This window comes from Elephas maximus, chromosome 2 (assembly GCF_024166365.1).
Source record: "Elephas maximus indicus isolate mEleMax1 chromosome 2, mEleMax1 primary haplotype, whole genome shotgun sequence".
Taxonomy (NCBI): Eukaryota; Metazoa; Chordata; class Mammalia; order Proboscidea; family Elephantidae; genus Elephas; species Elephas maximus.
The window spans coordinates 42,480,807-42,498,263 of record NC_064820.1 but is presented as its reverse complement, the minus strand read 5'-3'; the positions used below and the strand labels follow the sequence as shown (position 1 = coordinate 42,498,263).

The following is a 17,457-nucleotide window of genomic DNA, read 5'->3' as shown; positions in this document are numbered from 1 at the left end:
CTAGGTTGGACTTTATATTCTTTATATTTTCTCTAATTAGTATTTTACTCATATTGATATATTATTGCTTTCATAAGCCACCTCAAATCCTTTGTTGAATAAGAATGTATGCATAAACAAACTCCAAGGGGGGGGGGTAATCTAATTTGCCCCAGAGTTCACAGTAAAAGGGAAGATGAAACAGCAGTTAAATGGAAGAAAAAGAATAATGTGAAAACATTTCCTTCATGAAAACATTCTGAAAGAATCCCACATAGGAAATAAATCCTGAACAGTTATTTTCATCTTTGTTTAATAGGTTTTCACAAAAAGGTATTTTGTGGCAACGTCATTCTTCCTCACAAATTAAATACCTTCATTTATTTACCAATTTCATAAAACCTGCATTCTAGAAGTCAATTTTTTAAAACAGTGATTTAAAAGTACACTTTTTTAAAATAATTAAATTTGAAACAGACCTCATCCCCTGTAAATTTTAGTATTATTAGTTCTAAGAGTGTCACTATGAAAATCAACTGATCAAACACCCGCCTCCCCATTTAGTCAAAAGATATTTGTAGTAACTAACGCATACCCATAACTGCTCCCAAAAGATGTACGGTAATACTTTGAGTAGGAAACAAACACCTCAATTAGTAAAATTATTCCTTTTTCAGCATTAAAAAATAATCTGTGAAAAATGTAGTGTAATTATGAAGTGCCATGTCTTGACTCTGATTATTTCTAAAAATAACATGGCATAATTTTAATTAAGAGAAGAGCTGGTTTCCCAAAGTAGCGTGATTGTTACCTCTCCCCAAGACTGTTACCTTTTCCCAAGGTTTAAAAAATAAATATTACGATCATGACATCATTAGAAAGAAATTGAAGCATACAAGGAATAAACTATAGTTTCTTTTTATATCAAAATGTACTCTTGAAAATGTGTTTGGCACAGTGCTAAATCATATATAGTTAATACTAAATATTGCAGGATACAATAAAACCCTGGAGTTAATTGTTTACACCCTCTTTATGGGAATGAAAATAATAGATACCAATTATTCAGAAGTCAGCCTATACAAACTGTATAAACAATATTTTATGTTTTGCTTTGAAAACCAGTGATATAATAAATTTTACATAAAAGACTGCAAATAATATAAATGGATTTAAACAGATCTTTACAATAAGAAATTCAAATGGAAACAGACAAGTAACAAAGAGAAGTAAAAAAATTTATTGCAGTATTCACTCCACCAGATTGCCTGGGGATCCCTTTTCTTGTATTGTTTTCAGGGTGACCTAATACATCAAAATCTACATTTACAAAAACTCCTTCTGCAGATAGGTCATAGATACTGCATGCTTTTTTTTTTTTTTTTTTTCAACAGAATAAATTATATGTCCAGGAGATTCTGCCATTTTACAGCCTGGAAAAAACAATGCTTCCCTGGAAACTGGGCTAAGCTAAAGAAAGCCATCCGCTGCTAGGTTAAACTCCAAGAACACTTTATTAAGAACATTAACAGACTAATTTCCAACATTCACTTGTTTATTTTTTTTAAACAGAAAGTTTTTTTTCCAAGATATAAACAATTTTTTGTTAAACTATAATACAGTGGGAGTAAAAATGAACTGAGAATCTGTTTCTGCTGCACAACAGCGAAGGGAGCTCCCACAAAAATGTTTGCCCAACATTTCCTTCCTTTGTTCCTGCATCCCAGGTTCCATTCTTACTCTTCATAAAACTGATTTTTTTTTTTTTTTTTTTTTTTGCCAGAATGTTGATATTTCAAGTTTTTCTGCCTTTTAAAAAAATTCCTGTAAATTTGGCTGCATGTACAAATTCATTAGCTGGAAGTCCCATCCTTGGCGGCATACAGGGATCGTAAAGTCTGAACAACTTTATTAGTCAGCTTATTAGCACTCGTTAGAGCAATTTTTTTGTAAATAATGTCTGACTCTTTAATAGTGTCTACCCAAGGCACCAGTTTGCGGCCATCACGGCGCTTAGCCTCAGTCCAGGAGCCACTGTAGGAGCCTGCCATCCACTGAACACTGAAGCCATTGCTGGTTTTCTGTACTACTCTTGCAATTTGTGGTCGATCTTTGTACTTTGGACAGCAAATAGCGATGACATCCATGACGTCAACACTTTCATTCATCTGTGCTGCCAACTCCGTAGAGTCTGAATTTCGTTTTGACCTTCTCAATGACTAAAACATTGGGGGGGGGAAAAAAGACCAAGTGTTACACAAAAGAATTTTAGTGAAATTATTGTTTTTATTGCTTTTAATCCCTTGACGCCGGGAGTTGGGATTTCCCGGCACACTTCCATTGCCGGCAATGAGACGCACCGTGACCGCCAGCGCCAAGGGGTTAACAAATACTTGTAAAACCATGTTAACTCTTAATTTGTACCCGTCTTTACTCTTATTGATATATAAAATTATATATACATATGAACCATAAAGCTACATAAAAACTTAGCAACAATAAAAAGGATAACACACATTTAATACAATCCAAAGAAAAATTAATAACCCTTTGAAAGCTGGATAAATCTCATCTGTTTTTTCTTTTTTATTGTCTTTTATGTTAAACTTTCTACAAAAGGATGTATAAATGGTTAAGTAGAGAATCTCTATCTACAAAATGTTCTCTCTCGTAAGTATTACATTACTTGGTGTACATTTAATAGACTGACATATATAAGCACATAAAAATCATTTTACGTAATACGCTGCGAAATACGTTGACTCCTCCTCCGCCTCACCCCTGAAGTGCCTCCTCCTCTATCCTCCCCATCACTTTCATCATCTTCCGTTTCTGCTGCTGCATTATTTTTAGGGCTGCCTCCTCCAAGCAGCGAGGTAATTGCTTTGTTCCGAGCATTTGTGCTAGCTGACACCTCCCCTTCTTCCTCCTCTTCATCAGGGTCCAGATGTTCCATGAGAAGTTTGAACTAGAAAAAAAAAAAAATACTAATTCAGAGTTTTAACTAAGTATCTCAAACAAGACTATCAAATCCCTAAGTGGTTTCTACGGCAGTAGTTTGGTATGGGTGAAATAAACGTTACTTATTGTCCAGTGTAGGGGTTGGCAAATGTTTTCTGTAAAGGGTCAGACAGTAAATATTTTTGGATTTGTAGCCCGTACAGTCTCTGTTAAAACCATTAACTCAGCCACTGTAGTGTGAAAGCAGTTATCAACGTAAATGAATGGGCATGACTGTGTTCCAATAAAAATTTATTTACAAAAACAAACTAGTAACACTGGTTGCCAGAAAGGAGGAGAACAGAATGGCTAAACGAAGGATAACTTTTCACTGTTTTTCCTTTTATGAAACATAAGCCATGTAATCTATTAAATTAAAAAAAAAAAAAAAACACATAATACATTGTCCTATAAACTTTCATTTCCTCTAAAATAAAGTTTCTGGCAGGTTGTTGCTACCTAAAAAAATTTATAAAACAGTGGATGCAAAGGGAAAGGCAAATTTAAAGTAACTCATCAAAACCACATGACAGTACGTAACACTATAAATGTACTTAAAGCACTGAATTAACGGTACTCTCAAAAATGGTTCAAACGGTAAATTTTGTTATGTGTGTTTACCACAAACAAGTTCAAGAAGTAATTTTGATAGTATATGAAGTTTACATGTAACACAAAGGAGGCGTCTATCTCCCAAATAATCTGCTCTTTATAAATGTCACTATGAGAAGACAATATATTCTGGTTTGACTACTCACATCTAGATACTGTTTTACTATACTCCTCTTCACATCTTCAGTGATTTTGGAATTAGCCATATCACTCCGCAGGAAGTCCAGTGTTTGTTTGGGATGAAAATGAACACCTGTTTTTCGGTTTATCGCTTTATCATATACTTTTGCAGATTCAGATGGAGAATATTTCTGAATTTTACTGTTTTTGGAAAATAAAATTATAAACTTTAAAAAACTTTCAGGCACTTATATATTTAAATTGATTCTAGTTAAATTTCACTTACAAATAATTACACTTATTATCATACGATTTCAACCAATGGACTTGAAAAAGGGAAGTAAAGACATAAAGGCAAAAATTAAAAATAATAATAATCTCGTTTCCATTGGTATCTGTCATGAATAGAAGCATCAGAATGATAAAGACAGAGAAAAATAACCTAATTTGGAGAACTCCAATTACATATAAGTATGAAACATCATTTTAATGAAGTTAGTTTTTCATGTCTATTTTTTATAAACCTGTTCCGTATTATTAAGCCACCTGTTTAAAAACCTTTCCAACTCCTCAGCACTGTCCGAAGAGCTAAAGTTTTAAATTATTTTGAATTATTTGGCAACATTTAAGATTTTCACATAAAAATCTGGATTTTCAGTTTCTATTGAAAAAGTGAATGCTGTGGCCACACCGTGCCCATCTTTTCCTGTGACAAACAGCTGAGGGACACCTGAGTAATGTCTGACCCCTTCAGATGAAGTATGCTCTTTCCTGTTTGCAACTGATCAGGTCTACTTCACTTATTATCTGTCAACTATAAATATTTGACTTTATGGTTCCTAAAGTTAGGTTTCAATGAATGTGAGAAACTGGTGCAGGCAGAGGAGTTATCTTTAGTGACTAGTGTGAGTACAATTATAGGGCGTTCACAATAATGAGTACTTTTTCTATCTCTTATATTTTAAAGACTATTTGGTCAATTGGCATAACAAAGTTCATTAAGAAAATGTTCTGCATCCCACTTTGGCAAGTGGCGTCTGGGGTCTTAAAAGCTAGCGAGTAGCTTTTGGTCCCAACCCGCTTGGAGCAAAGGAGAATGAAGAACACCAAAGATACAAAGAAAATATCAGCCCAAGAGACAAAAAAGGGCCACATAAACCAGAAACTCCATCAGCCTGGTACTGGAAAAACTAGATGGTGCCTGGCTACCACCAATGACTGCCCTGACAGGGAACACAATAGAGTCCCTGACGGAACAGCAGAAAAGTAGGATGCTGAACTCAAATTCATGTAAAAGGACCAGACTTAATGATCTGAATGAGACTTGAGGAACCCCAGAAGACACGGGCCCTGGACTTTCTGTTAACCCAGAACTAAAACTATTCCCGAAGCCAACTCTTCAGACAAAGATTACACTGGACTATAAAACATACTTCTGAGGAGTGTTCAAGTACATACACGAGACTAAATGGGTGGCTCCTGTCCAGAGGTGGGATGAGAAGGCAGAAAGGGATAGGAGCTGGTTGAATGGACACAGGAAACTCAGGGTACAAGGGGCAGGGTGGGTGCTGTCACATTGTGGGGATTGCAACTAGGGTCACGTAGCAATATGTGTATAAATTTTTGTATGAGAAACTAACTTGAGCTATAAACTTTCACCTAAAGTGCAATAAAAAATTAAAAAAAGAAACAGAACTCACTATAAAAAAAAAAAAAAAAAGACTATTTGGGTTCTTGCAGAGCTCAGCCTAGTTGTCTATACCTACTCTTATTTCACAGCTCTTTAAAACTTAAATTTGCAAACTATTTTAAGATTAGCCTAACCAGTAAGTTCTTTCAAGGAAATAATAAAAAAAGTAAGTCCTTTAGTTTGTAATGTACTGTCACTGATGTAAAAGGATATGCTTCTCCTCCCTTCAATAACTGAAAAGATAAATCAATTGTGGTATATTACACAACAAAACACTAAAAACAAAAACAAAACCATTTACTGTCAAGTTGATTCCGATTCGTGCTGTCCCCATGCATTTCAGAGTAGAACTGTACTCCACGGGGTTTTCAATAGCTGTAACCTTTTAGAAGTAGATTGCCAGGCCTTTCTTCCAAGGTACTGTTGGGTGGATTTGAACTGTCAACCTTTCACTTAGTAGTTGGGTGCTGAACTGTTTGCACCACCAGGGACTACACTTTTTTTTTTTTTAAAAAAAAAGGAATTGTTTCAATTTTTTAAAAATTGCTATGTAGTAACAGAACACTACACGGCAATTAAAAAAATGAACTCCTTTTTTAAAAGCAGAATTTTTAATATTAAAATAAGCATGCAATCAAAACCAGGTTTCATATTTCTTTATTACTTGAAAAGAGTAAAGTTTCTTCTCTCATTGCTTATGTAACCTTACCTATCAGAAAATCCACAGAGATTCTTCAAATGTTGTTTTAACATCAGGAGCAATAAAATACCCTGGGAGACATTTGCAAACTCAATTAAAGGGGCTGAATTTTCCGGCAAACATTTCATCACCGAATTTATATCATCTTCCGAATCTGAATCTGAATCTGAGTCTACACGTTTCCGTGACTTCCGGGGCCTGGAAACTTCTTCTTCACTCTCACTTGACTCGTTCTCTTTACTAGGTGATGATTTTCTCTCTTTCCTTTTGTCCTTTACCATAGACTGAAAGAAAGGGGAAATTACTGCTTGAAAACAATAAAAACAAAATACCACTAATAAATACATGTATGTTCCATTCAAAAGAAGACATTTTCCCCCAAAAGCATCCTTAAATTAATACTGTATACGTTGAAACCCCTTGACTTTCTACAAACTGGAAATACAATCCTTAGGGGAAGAATTAGACTCCAAGACCAAATAAAATCATACATAATAAGCCTCTCTCCCACCAAAAGAAAAAAAAAATGAAATCACAAGGGAAACAATTTTCTTACAGGATAGTAATGAAGGAAAAATTAGCTATCAAAGTATCTGTTTGGTACATAAGTAAGACAACCTAGTGGAAAGGCTGCATTTAGAATTCAACTAAGAATATAATAGGCTTGAACACCCTCAGCTTCCCTCAAACTCTCCTTTCGAAACCTTTTTTAGCAGAATAATATGCAACTTTCCTCAAATGTTTAAATTCCGCTTCTTCGTACTTTATGAAACTGTCAGCTCTCAGAAAGAAAAAAAGTCAGTTGGGCTTAAGAGGGGAAACAACCAGGTTAGAAAGGCAATTATTCAAAATGTAACTGTTAAAAAATAAAATGCAAGAGTAACACTAAGTAAAATAAGGGAACATGATGGCTAAAATACTGGGGAAATTAACTTTTCAAACTTTAATGTGCATATTAAACCTCTGGAGATTTTGTTAAAAATGCAGATTCTGTGTCAGCAGGTCTGGGGATGGGGCCTGAGGTTACAAGAAGCTCGCAAGTGAGGTCTGTGCTGATGGTCTGTGGTCAACACTTCAAGTAGGAAGGATTTAGAGACCTCTATATTCTGCCTCTAAAGTATCTCATGTAATTTCCCTGATTTACTAGTTTGAAAAGGCTGGGTTCTGAGCCCTTCAATTTTGTAAAAATTGAATCTACCTGTACCATCGGGTACATATGAAAATATTCCAATCGACTTATAAAGAATTTACTGAGTGCCTCCTATGTGCCTTGTGCTGTATCAGGTGATTTTTACTATTAAGCCAATTACATTTCCTCCTAAAAATCATGAAAGAAAAAACAAGAAATTTAGTAAGGATTTTGGGCACTTGATAAACCATTATGATGCTGATGTTGAGGGACAAGATCAGTGGAGTTATCAATTTTCTCAGTTTCTTTGTAAGTAAGCAATATGTATCTTTATGTGTACTGTTGTAATCTACCGCACTACCAGATTTATAGAATAGTAAGGTGTTTTAAAATGGAGATTAAATGAATATACAAACTGACACCAAATACTGATGGTCAGTGCTTAAAGTGAGAGAAATAAGAAGTGGGATGGCTGATCAATAGACCAATCCATATATATATATATATATATATATATATATATATATATATATATATAGTCCAATTAATGATATAGGAATGAATGGTTTTAGGGCTAAAAAGAAATGAAACAGCAACCCACTTCCTCTCCCCAATTCAAGTACTGCTCAGGTTTCAATAAGCTCATTTAGAAAAATTTTATATACCTGTGAAAAGAATAAAAAGAACAATGAGAAACAAAACAGTGAAAACAGCATGGCTGCACTTTGACAGATGCATTAAGAATAGTAATGTGTGTAACTTACCTCCTTGAATGACTGCAGTAGGTTACTACCAGAAACTGAGAGTGTAATGTCTATATGATGCATTATAAACAACGGCTCTTCCTGCGTCTGGTATGGAAAACAGGCTAGATTGTCTGCTATATACAAGAGCATATTCACTTCTGTTTTCTGTAAATTTTAAAAAAAGGTACACATATTTAGTGGATAATCTAGAAATCCATCCAAGATGCTCTTTTATAAAAAATGTAACAGGGCACTTTCACCTCAGTTAATATTTCACAGAGGGAGAGACATAATAAAAGGTGTGGGGGGAACAGAAACAAATTTTACAGATTAATATTATACCCAAGTTCAGGAGACTTCATGATGACTTACATTGTTCTGCCTTAAGATGGAAGAGGTGAAATTCTTTAGTGTACCCAAGTGAAATTCCCTCAAGTTTTCTTACACAGTATATGGGATCTTTATGATATATCCATACCACATCAGAAAGTATACATTCATAATCATTTGTCATTGTGCTTCTAAGAGCTTAACCCATATGGAGATCAGTTACACACAGTTACTATTCAGCCATCAAAAATTAGTGGTACTACAGTACAAAAATGTGGGTTAAAACACATCCCCCATTCGCATATTCATAAAACATTTATATGTAATTTAGAATGTCAGAGTGGTTTTTACAGTGCCACCACAGTTTCACATCATTAAAACTCTGAGGTAGGCAAAATTAAGAGGAAAAATAATGGCTACTACTAGCTGTTTGCTTTAAGAAGTAGTAACTTAAACAGACTTTCAGCATTTTGTGATCATACAGAAAATAAACAGAAAGTCATGTTAATATTCAATTTTCTTAAAAAAAAATTTACAATGCAAAAAAAAAAAAACAAACAACAAAAGGTGTGTATGTGTGTGGGGGGAACTAGTAACCAAAACATTCTCTAATACTACCTCCCCTTCCTCGCAATCCAAACAACATAAAACACAACAGCACCAACAGCAACAAAAATCCCAAAGGATGGATGGAATAAATCTACTATTAATATTCATAAGACTTTTACTCTCTGTTTTATTTTTAAATATGTATTAACACATATCTGTTAAAACTGGAGAAATGCAGTCATAGAACCCTACACATCATCTATCAGTTTTAACACTAATTTATAGGGTTTTTTAACCCTAAAACTGAAAATGCTCAGGACTCCTTTAAAGAAATCTTTTCAAAATTGTTTAAAATTCTTCAACTTTGGTCACAAAAGTTCTATGTTGAATTTTCCTTTCAAATTCAAACTTCTTAAAAGAATATTCTAGAGCAGCTCCGTATCTTCTCCATCTACTCTTCAATTCATTAAAAACATATTTTTGTCCCTCACTGCTTATTTTTGTTCACCAAGTTCACCAATGATTCCACCCTGTTTTACTTTTAATTCTCCTTGACTTAGACTACTCTTCTCACAGCCTCATTTATTTATTCTTTCCTCACAATGTGCCTTCTTTCCTACTGTCCGTTCTTTCTTTGTCTACTGACATCGTAATAGATCAGTCCCTTATTACCTCAAGTGTGAACACAACATGGACAAATTCATGTGCCTAAAATGCTTTTTGGCACCTGTCCCCATCACTTAATTCACATACTTTTAATCTTCCAGAAACCATGCCTTACTTACTATATGACTTTTCTGCTCCAGTCAAATAACAATCTACGCATTATTTCCCACAGTCTTATCTTTGGGCTTTTATTCATGTTTTTACACGTCTGAAACATCTTCCTCCCCTGCTTTACACAGAAGGTCCGTCTCATCTAATCTCTCTCAACCTTCAGTGATTTGTTCTTCCTCTGACATCCTTTGTTGGAGGTAGCCAGAAGAATGCACTGGACTTCTAGTTTAGCACTTCACATGCTGAGGTGGCAGAATATCCAGCTGATGACACACAGCAGGCAGTGAAACCACAGGGAACGAAGCTCAGGAGAGATGAGGGCTGGAGTAATACTATTTATACAAATCACCTGGCAGCCAGGATACGCTAGCCTTAATTACTGTGTGTTTTCTTTATTGTGTTCTAGCCCCACATTTGGAGATAGAATCTTCTGATGGCAAAAGCACTCCACACACTACTTTGTACTCCTAGCACAATGAAAACTCAATATTGATGATATGGTGATGATCATGATGATTAAATGATATTTCTGGTATTTTTGAAATAGATGCTTATAACATTTATTTACTAGATCCAAAAATTTCATGTAGTTCTTAAAGAGAAATACAGTAAGGTATCATACTCTGGTAATTTTAATTTTGCTTAAAAAGAAAAAGAAAAAAATCTGGTGTTGGAGTAGCACTAAAGACAAGCTAAAAAGCGATTAAAACAAAAACAACAACAACAACAAAAAAAAACACTGGTTTTTCTAAAGCTGTGACACACACAGACTAGTCTGTAAGCTCTATGTGGGCAGAAACTACATCTGTCTTATTTACTGTTTTATCCTCAAATCCTAGCACAGTGCCTCGCACGTAGCAGGTGCTAAGTAAATGTCTGTATAAAATGAATGAATAAATTAAGAGATAAACTTAAAAAAACAAGACATTCTGTTCTTTTAGCAGAAATAAGTGTCATAATTATACAAAAGTGGGCTCTTTGCTAACTAAGTTGAAGAACTAGGGATCCTAGCAGCCAAAAAACTAGAACAGTTATTCTAACGATATCAGAGTTTAACAAAAAATGAGAGGATTTTATCTCATTCATGTATTGAGGTAGCCTATCTCCCAAAATGATAGTTTAGTGATGCAGCTTATTTAAAGTTATGCTTAGAGGAACTGTTATCAAAGTTGATAAGATACTTAGTAGAAAGAAACAATTGTATTTCATTCCCCATTGTATTCATTCTCATGTAAAACTCCCCTTTCAGTTTTAATTGTATACTTTGTAAATATAAGAGTTAAGGAAATACACATTTAATATATTATTATTACTAAAATGGTGATATTTTAAGAAGGGTGAATAATTTAGATATGAAATTTCTAAAATATTTTCTTAAAATAATAAGTTTTTTATGCTTACTGCTGTGTCATCAAAGAGGTTGAGTAAAGAAATTAGAAAGGCTCGTCTGTGTTGGCGATTTCCACGGATCATGGAGTAAAGGTGTGAACACAAAGCACTAGAGGATTCATCTTGTCTGAAACCCCTTACAGGATCTTTTAGGCATGTGTTGATTGCCTGTTGTACTTGGTAAGACATCTTCATACCAGCCACTGCTTTCATCTGAAATCAATAAAAGCCTCACTTTTGTCATGGAAATTAAAAAAGTCAAGTTAAACACATACTTTGAATAATACATTCTGCAGCTAACATAATTATTTAGTTTTCTTATTTAAAATAAAATCACAGAATGTACATGCTGGAAAGAACATTTACGTAAGAGAAAACTGAGGCCCAGAAGAGCCACTACAGCCAAGATCACAAAGTAGGGACTAGAACCCATGCCTCTTGATTTCCAGTCCAGTGTGATTGCTGGACTGTCACCTCTAGCCCATTCTTAGAGTTAAGTTTGTTCTTGGGGACAAACTTAGTCACATGTTTACAAGGTAAGTATTAAGCAAAACATCTTTTTTTTCTAATTATGAATGTGGGCAGGACATTTATCAGAGAAATAGTCTACCAAAGAAAAACATGTTTAAGTTTGCATTTTACAATTTTAAAATACATACATGAATGAATCCAGCATATTTTTTGTCTATTTCCACAAGCTGCTGATCAGCCTTGTTCCGCATAGCAGGTTCTGGGTCTGTGCCCATAGCAATTAAATATGGCACACACTGGAAATAAAAATAGAGGATTTATAAGACATTACAGTAGTAAAAGCTATATATGTATCTGGACATATGTTAAAACTCACTGTGTAGGTAGGCTATATGAATTTAGCTCTACAGGCCTTCCTACAAAGGCTGTTTTCATGTTCTCTGAAAAATGATTAACCTCTTCTCTTTAGATGTAGTTTTAAAGCAGAAGTACTGACGTGGCAAAATTTAAACAATGTCTGTGTAAATTTAAGGTTCTCTAAATATGAAGTGCTACACTAAGAATACCCATTTAAGATTATGATACACACCTCAAGTGCATAATCTAGTAATTTTTCAAGCCTGACTGAATTTGCCATGTAAAGATAATACAGGACAAAAAGTAATTTGTTTTCCATACTCAAAGCTAGGAAAATATAAAAATTTTCCCACCAAGCAGATTTTAGATGTGGCTTCACTGATCAGACCGTTGGATAGATAGTAGTTTGATAGCAGCCACATTCATCATACTTCTAAAGTCATGAAACACACCACTACTATGTCAAGTGAACCTGAATCAGACAGCAGTGGAGTGGTCAGAAAAACAACTTTAAAAAAGTAGATATGGCACTAAATGCAATGGGTGAGCAGCATAGATTAAATCCTGGATCAGGAAAAAAAAAAAAGTTTATTAAGAAAAGTAGCTTAAGTGGCAAAATTTAGCTTTAGTATATGTTAGATAATATTCTATCAATGTTAAATTTTTCTGAATTTGATAACTGTATACTATGGTTTTGTAAGAGAATGTTTTCCTTGTTCATAGAAAACATATGCTCAAGTATTTAGAGGTAAGTGGATTCCCATCTCCAACCTTTTGGTTAGTAGTCAAATGCTCAACCATTTGTGCTGCCCAGAGACTCTGAGTCACCAAGAAAAAGGTATATAATTATTAGTGTGCCTTTGTTTGTTTGTTTCAGGACATAGGGAAGAACATAAAAACCAAAAATCAAACTCATTGTCCTCGAGTCAAGTCCGACTCACAGTGACCCTATAGGACAGAGTAGAACTGCCCCACAGGGTTTCCAAGGCTGTTATCTTCATGGAAGCAGACTGCAATGTCTTTCTCCCATGGAGCAGCTGGTAGGTCAGTAGCTGAGCGCTTAACCACTGTGCCACCAGGGCTCCTCTGGGAAGAACACAGCATATTTAAATATCAGTGTATTTTAGAAAAAATTCGAGGAAAAGCCACCAAAATAAGAATCCTAAAGGGTGTAGGCTTTGGTTATATAATGAATTCACTTCTGTACCTTGTACCACTCTCCTGATCATGCCAGATGGTGTACGCTACTACATCAGTATTAATTGTCATTCCGCAGTAATACTAGTATGTCTATTATATCATTTAATCTTCATATTAGCACTCTGATGTCTTGGGTAGTTGATATCACCTCCAATTTACAGATGAAGAAACTGAGCTCAGATTATATAATTTACTTCTCTGTGGACTAAAACTCCACCCTGTTTAACAGTTGGATGATACCCTTAAACCTACTTAACTCTCTTGACATTCTATGCTGCTGGTTCTTAGGGATAAGCGTAAATATGGATTAACACAAATTTATCATTCCTATTTAAAAATAATTCAAAGTACATGTTCTACTAATAGAAATGAGAAGTTTGTTTAATAGAGACATTATGACTATATATATAATTATTTTGCAGTAATGACAACCGAAGAGACATTCTAAAACTTAGATTCTTAAGTTTAGGACAAAGAAGGTTAAAAAGACTGAGAGGTATATAAACCCCAAAACCAAACCAGCTGTCATCAAGTTGACTCAGACTCATAGCAACTCCATGTATTTCAGTGTAGAACTGTGCTTTATAGAGTTTCCAACGGCTGTGGACCTTTGGTAAGTAGATCTCAGGCCTTTCTTCTGGGGTCCCTCCTGGGTGGACTCCAATTGCCAACCTTTATGTGGCTAAGTGCTTAACTGTCTGCGCCACCCAGGGACTCCCGAAAGGAATATAAGAACTACTTATTTTCTAATCACAATGTCATCAAATGACAATAATCTGTCTCTTTTGGTAAGTGCTGCTATGAAACACGCTTACCTGAACTGGATGAATAAGACCTTGGTTTAGAGTCAATGCAATGACATTTAGGGCAAAGTGGCGTACACTTGACTGGGTATGAAAAAATGCCTCAAGCACCTGTTTGAGGTAAAGCTGCATGATGGAACTACTCATCCCTGAGGAAACATCTCCCATTTCTTTTAAATCTTCCTGCTTTGCAACTTTCTTCCCTACAAAAGGAAGTATAGGGTAAATACATATTAAGAGCGTGTACACTAACTTTACTTAAAAATCCAAAATTAGGCCACAACTGAAATCAGAAAATGTCCAATGGTTCTTAGCCTTTTTTTTTTTCTTTCTTTCTTTTTTTGGGCTGTGTCAGAGCCACCTTCGAGAATCTGATGAGAACTATAATCCCTCTCCTCCCTCAAAATGTTAAATGCTTTCTTTCACATGTATGAAATTTTACATAGTATAGGGAGTTTAAGAATACCCTAAAAGCCTAGTTATATACCTCAGCTTAAGGGCCCTTCTATTTAGCTGAACTCCATCATCTAATAGATAAGGAAATTTAGGTATCTGGATTAAAAAAAAAAAAAAAAAAGTCACTGAGATAGAGTGTCATAGCTGTATGTAGCTGCACTGTGAAATTTAAAAATATATTTTCACTTACAGTCTCTATCTGCCTGCTGCATACGTGTATCTTCTTCTTGTAGGTAGGTCTGGAGGTTTTTTAGCACTTGTATTTTTAAATTTACTGAGGAATTTTTATCAGATAAAATATTATTATACAGATTCTTCACCTCTTGCTCAAACATTAGACTTGGATGCTGAATAAAGGCAAATCCTAGAGGAAAAAAAAAAAAAAAAACTCTTGATATATTCCTATTAAAATTAAACAGCATTGAATGAAAATGTTGAAAATTATATAAAGTGCTCCTTATTTCAAAAAATTAAAACTTAAAATGACTAGTGCCGGTATCCTTACCTAGAGAAGTATTACAGCAGGTACTTCTTTCCCCATGAATTAAAAACAAGAAATTGCATTTCAAAGGAGAATTTCACACAAGAGGAAACCTTGAGGAGGGAGCAGGGCCTAGTGGCTAGGGGAGTGGATTAGGAGTCAGGAGTCTTGGGTTCTATTCCTGGCTCCACCACTGACTTGTAGTGTGACCTTGGGTGAGTCACATAATCTCTCTGTGCCTCACTTCTCCATCTGTAAAATGGGGACAATAATATTTACCACCCACCCACCTCAAAGGGATGTTTTCAGGATTTAAGAGGTAATGTCTGCAAACATTTTTTAGATTCCTAGCAGAAGGCACTACATTGTCAATATTTTAAAAAAATACTGAAATATATTTGATGAAAGAGAATGATTCTAAAATAAACTACTGCAAAATATATCTTTCCATGTCTTTCTCATATGGCTTTGTAATGACGCCACAACGCTGAATTCTATAACCATTAGTTAATAAGTGGTAAATTAGTATTATCCATGTTTATTTGTACATAATGCTTATTTGAGAATTAAAAAAAGAAGATCCTTGAGCGATATGGTAGCAAGTATTACTGATGCCAAATAACAAACTAAACTCAACACACAGAGTGATCAGATAACCAGCCCAAGGTCACACAGGATATCTATGGCCCAGGTGTATTAGTATTGCCTCTCCAATTAACTTTTGGCAAGGCCGAATATTTCAAAGGCCCGCAATGTCTTAAATATTGTACTGATACAAATCCCTAGTGATATGTGAATTTTTACTATTCTTGCTATAAGTAATTTTCCGAAAGTGATGAAGGAGGACTAAAGTAATGTAAGATTTAAATTTATTTTAAAAATATTAGTAAACATAATTTAATGAGGCTTAGTAACTCAGAATCTTTTATTACTCATTTTTGTTCAGAAGTCTGTAATACAAACTGACTGCGCCCATGTATGTTAATTAAATTACCTGAGCAGTCTGTTCATCTTGTATTTTTTTAAAGTACACTCAAGTCAGGCACTTTAATGCTATCCTTCTCGTATTTCCCCTATATTCTAATTCCTTTCCAGATAAGCCACATAGATCTAACCTTTTGCAAGAACATGTTTTTATTGCATCTGTGCTCCCAGAAAATAATATCAGATATGTATACATCCACACTGTTCCTTTTGGGTTGGTTACTGTGTGTTTCTATATAAAAAAAAAAAAAGGCTAAGCAGACTGCCCATTATTTTAAATAGGAAGTGGTAGAGACATACAATGACAAAGCTTTGCAATGGAAAAGTACAATTAAAAAAATACTTGCACATCATCTTTATTAAAGTGATTTAATGATGCTCTTAAGAAACTCTATGTAGTAGGGATAGGAGACAGTATTATTGTCTCTGTTTTACTAATGAGGAAACTGATAAACACTGAAGTGAAGTAACTTGTGTAAAGTCACCCAGAAGTCACTGGCTGAGCTAAGAATGGAACCCAGGTGTTTTAATCCCGGTCCTATATTCTAGACACCAGACTCTACCGCCAACAGAAACACATTTAAATAAATCAATAATTTAAACTCATAATACCTAAAAATTTGCTCCACCCAAGAACAGCTGAAAATTATAAAGATTTTTAGACTTAACCTACCTAGACCAATGATGGCTTTTGTTTGTACTTCTTCATCTGAATGTTTTGTAAAATACATCAATAGTTCAAGTACTTTATCCTTTATGTTAACCTAAGGGGGGAAAAATCACATTAAAATGTGTTCAAGAATAATTTAGATCAGTTTTCTACTATAAAAGGAAAAAAAAACAAAAAACCACCTTAAAAAAAATCACATGTGAACTCTACTAAAAAATAAATCACCAATTCTACATATTTTAGAACAAGTGGTATTCAAAGTATTGATCTGTGACTAGAACTTGTGCCAAGATGTAAATCAATATACCTCTTTTCTCACGGAGAAAGTGCCTCCCCTCACAAAAAAAAAAAAAAAGGCTAGCTTCTGATCTAAACAGTGTTTGTCTATTGTTACAAAGCTGATGTAACTTGTGAGGTAAACTTCTTACCTTGTCACAGACCAGTAACAAACAGTTCATACATCAGCAGCCAGTCTATGCTTTCAGCAGCACTGATTTAGAATTGACATTAAACCAGACTACTCTAATGCCTCCTTCACCCAGGGTCATTTTGCTCATTCTCAGCTCACACAGCCACACAGTTCTATTTCTTATAGCATACTAAGTAATTATTATGACCTTTACCTTACTGTTGCCTTTAAAATCTTCCAGATCAAAATCAAAATGCCGACATAGTGCTCCAACAGTGAAAAGGGATCTAAGAAGTGCTGGTTTGTTTGTTAGAAGTGAAGTGTTATTTGGGTCCTCTTGGTGCTGACTTTTTAATTTTGAAATGGCACCTAATAAAAATAAGTCATATTTATTTTAATAAACCCTATATCCTTGAATTACTATGTTCAAGTAATTACTACTAATTATAATTAATATCTGCTAATGCTTCTAAGAATGAAATATGACTAGAATTAAAAGGGCACTCCTTAGAGCTTAAAACGATTAACTTAAGATTAATATTTAAAATTTACCTTACGCCATGACCAGAAAATTTACTAACCTTCTACTTATGAAGGGACACATC

General features: G+C 34.6%; 1 protein-coding gene across 1 annotated transcript in view; it reads right to left on the bottom strand.

Annotated features, from left to right (window-relative positions):
• Positions 1–1,196: 1,196 nt before the first annotated feature.
• The window catches only part of NIPBL (NIPBL cohesin loading factor), a 208,640-nt gene continuing 192,379 nt past the window's right edge, over positions 1,197–17,457 (bottom strand). The window contains exons 37-47 of the mRNA XM_049862484.1: positions 17,067–17,221; positions 16,447–16,537; positions 14,499–14,672; positions 13,865–14,055; positions 11,681–11,788; positions 11,034–11,234; positions 7,995–8,141; positions 6,111–6,385; positions 3,738–3,912; positions 2,759–2,947; positions 1,197–2,198 (exon numbers count right to left, since the gene is read on the bottom strand). Of these exons, the coding sequence (XP_049718441.1) occupies positions 1,833–2,198; positions 2,759–2,947; positions 3,738–3,912; positions 6,111–6,385; positions 7,995–8,141; positions 11,034–11,234; positions 11,681–11,788; positions 13,865–14,055; positions 14,499–14,672; positions 16,447–16,537; positions 17,067–17,221 (2,072 nt within the window). The 3' untranslated portion in view covers positions 1,197–1,832. The remainder of the gene's footprint in view (positions 2,199–2,758; positions 2,948–3,737; positions 3,913–6,110; positions 6,386–7,994; positions 8,142–11,033; positions 11,235–11,680; positions 11,789–13,864; positions 14,056–14,498; positions 14,673–16,446; positions 16,538–17,066; positions 17,222–17,457) is intronic.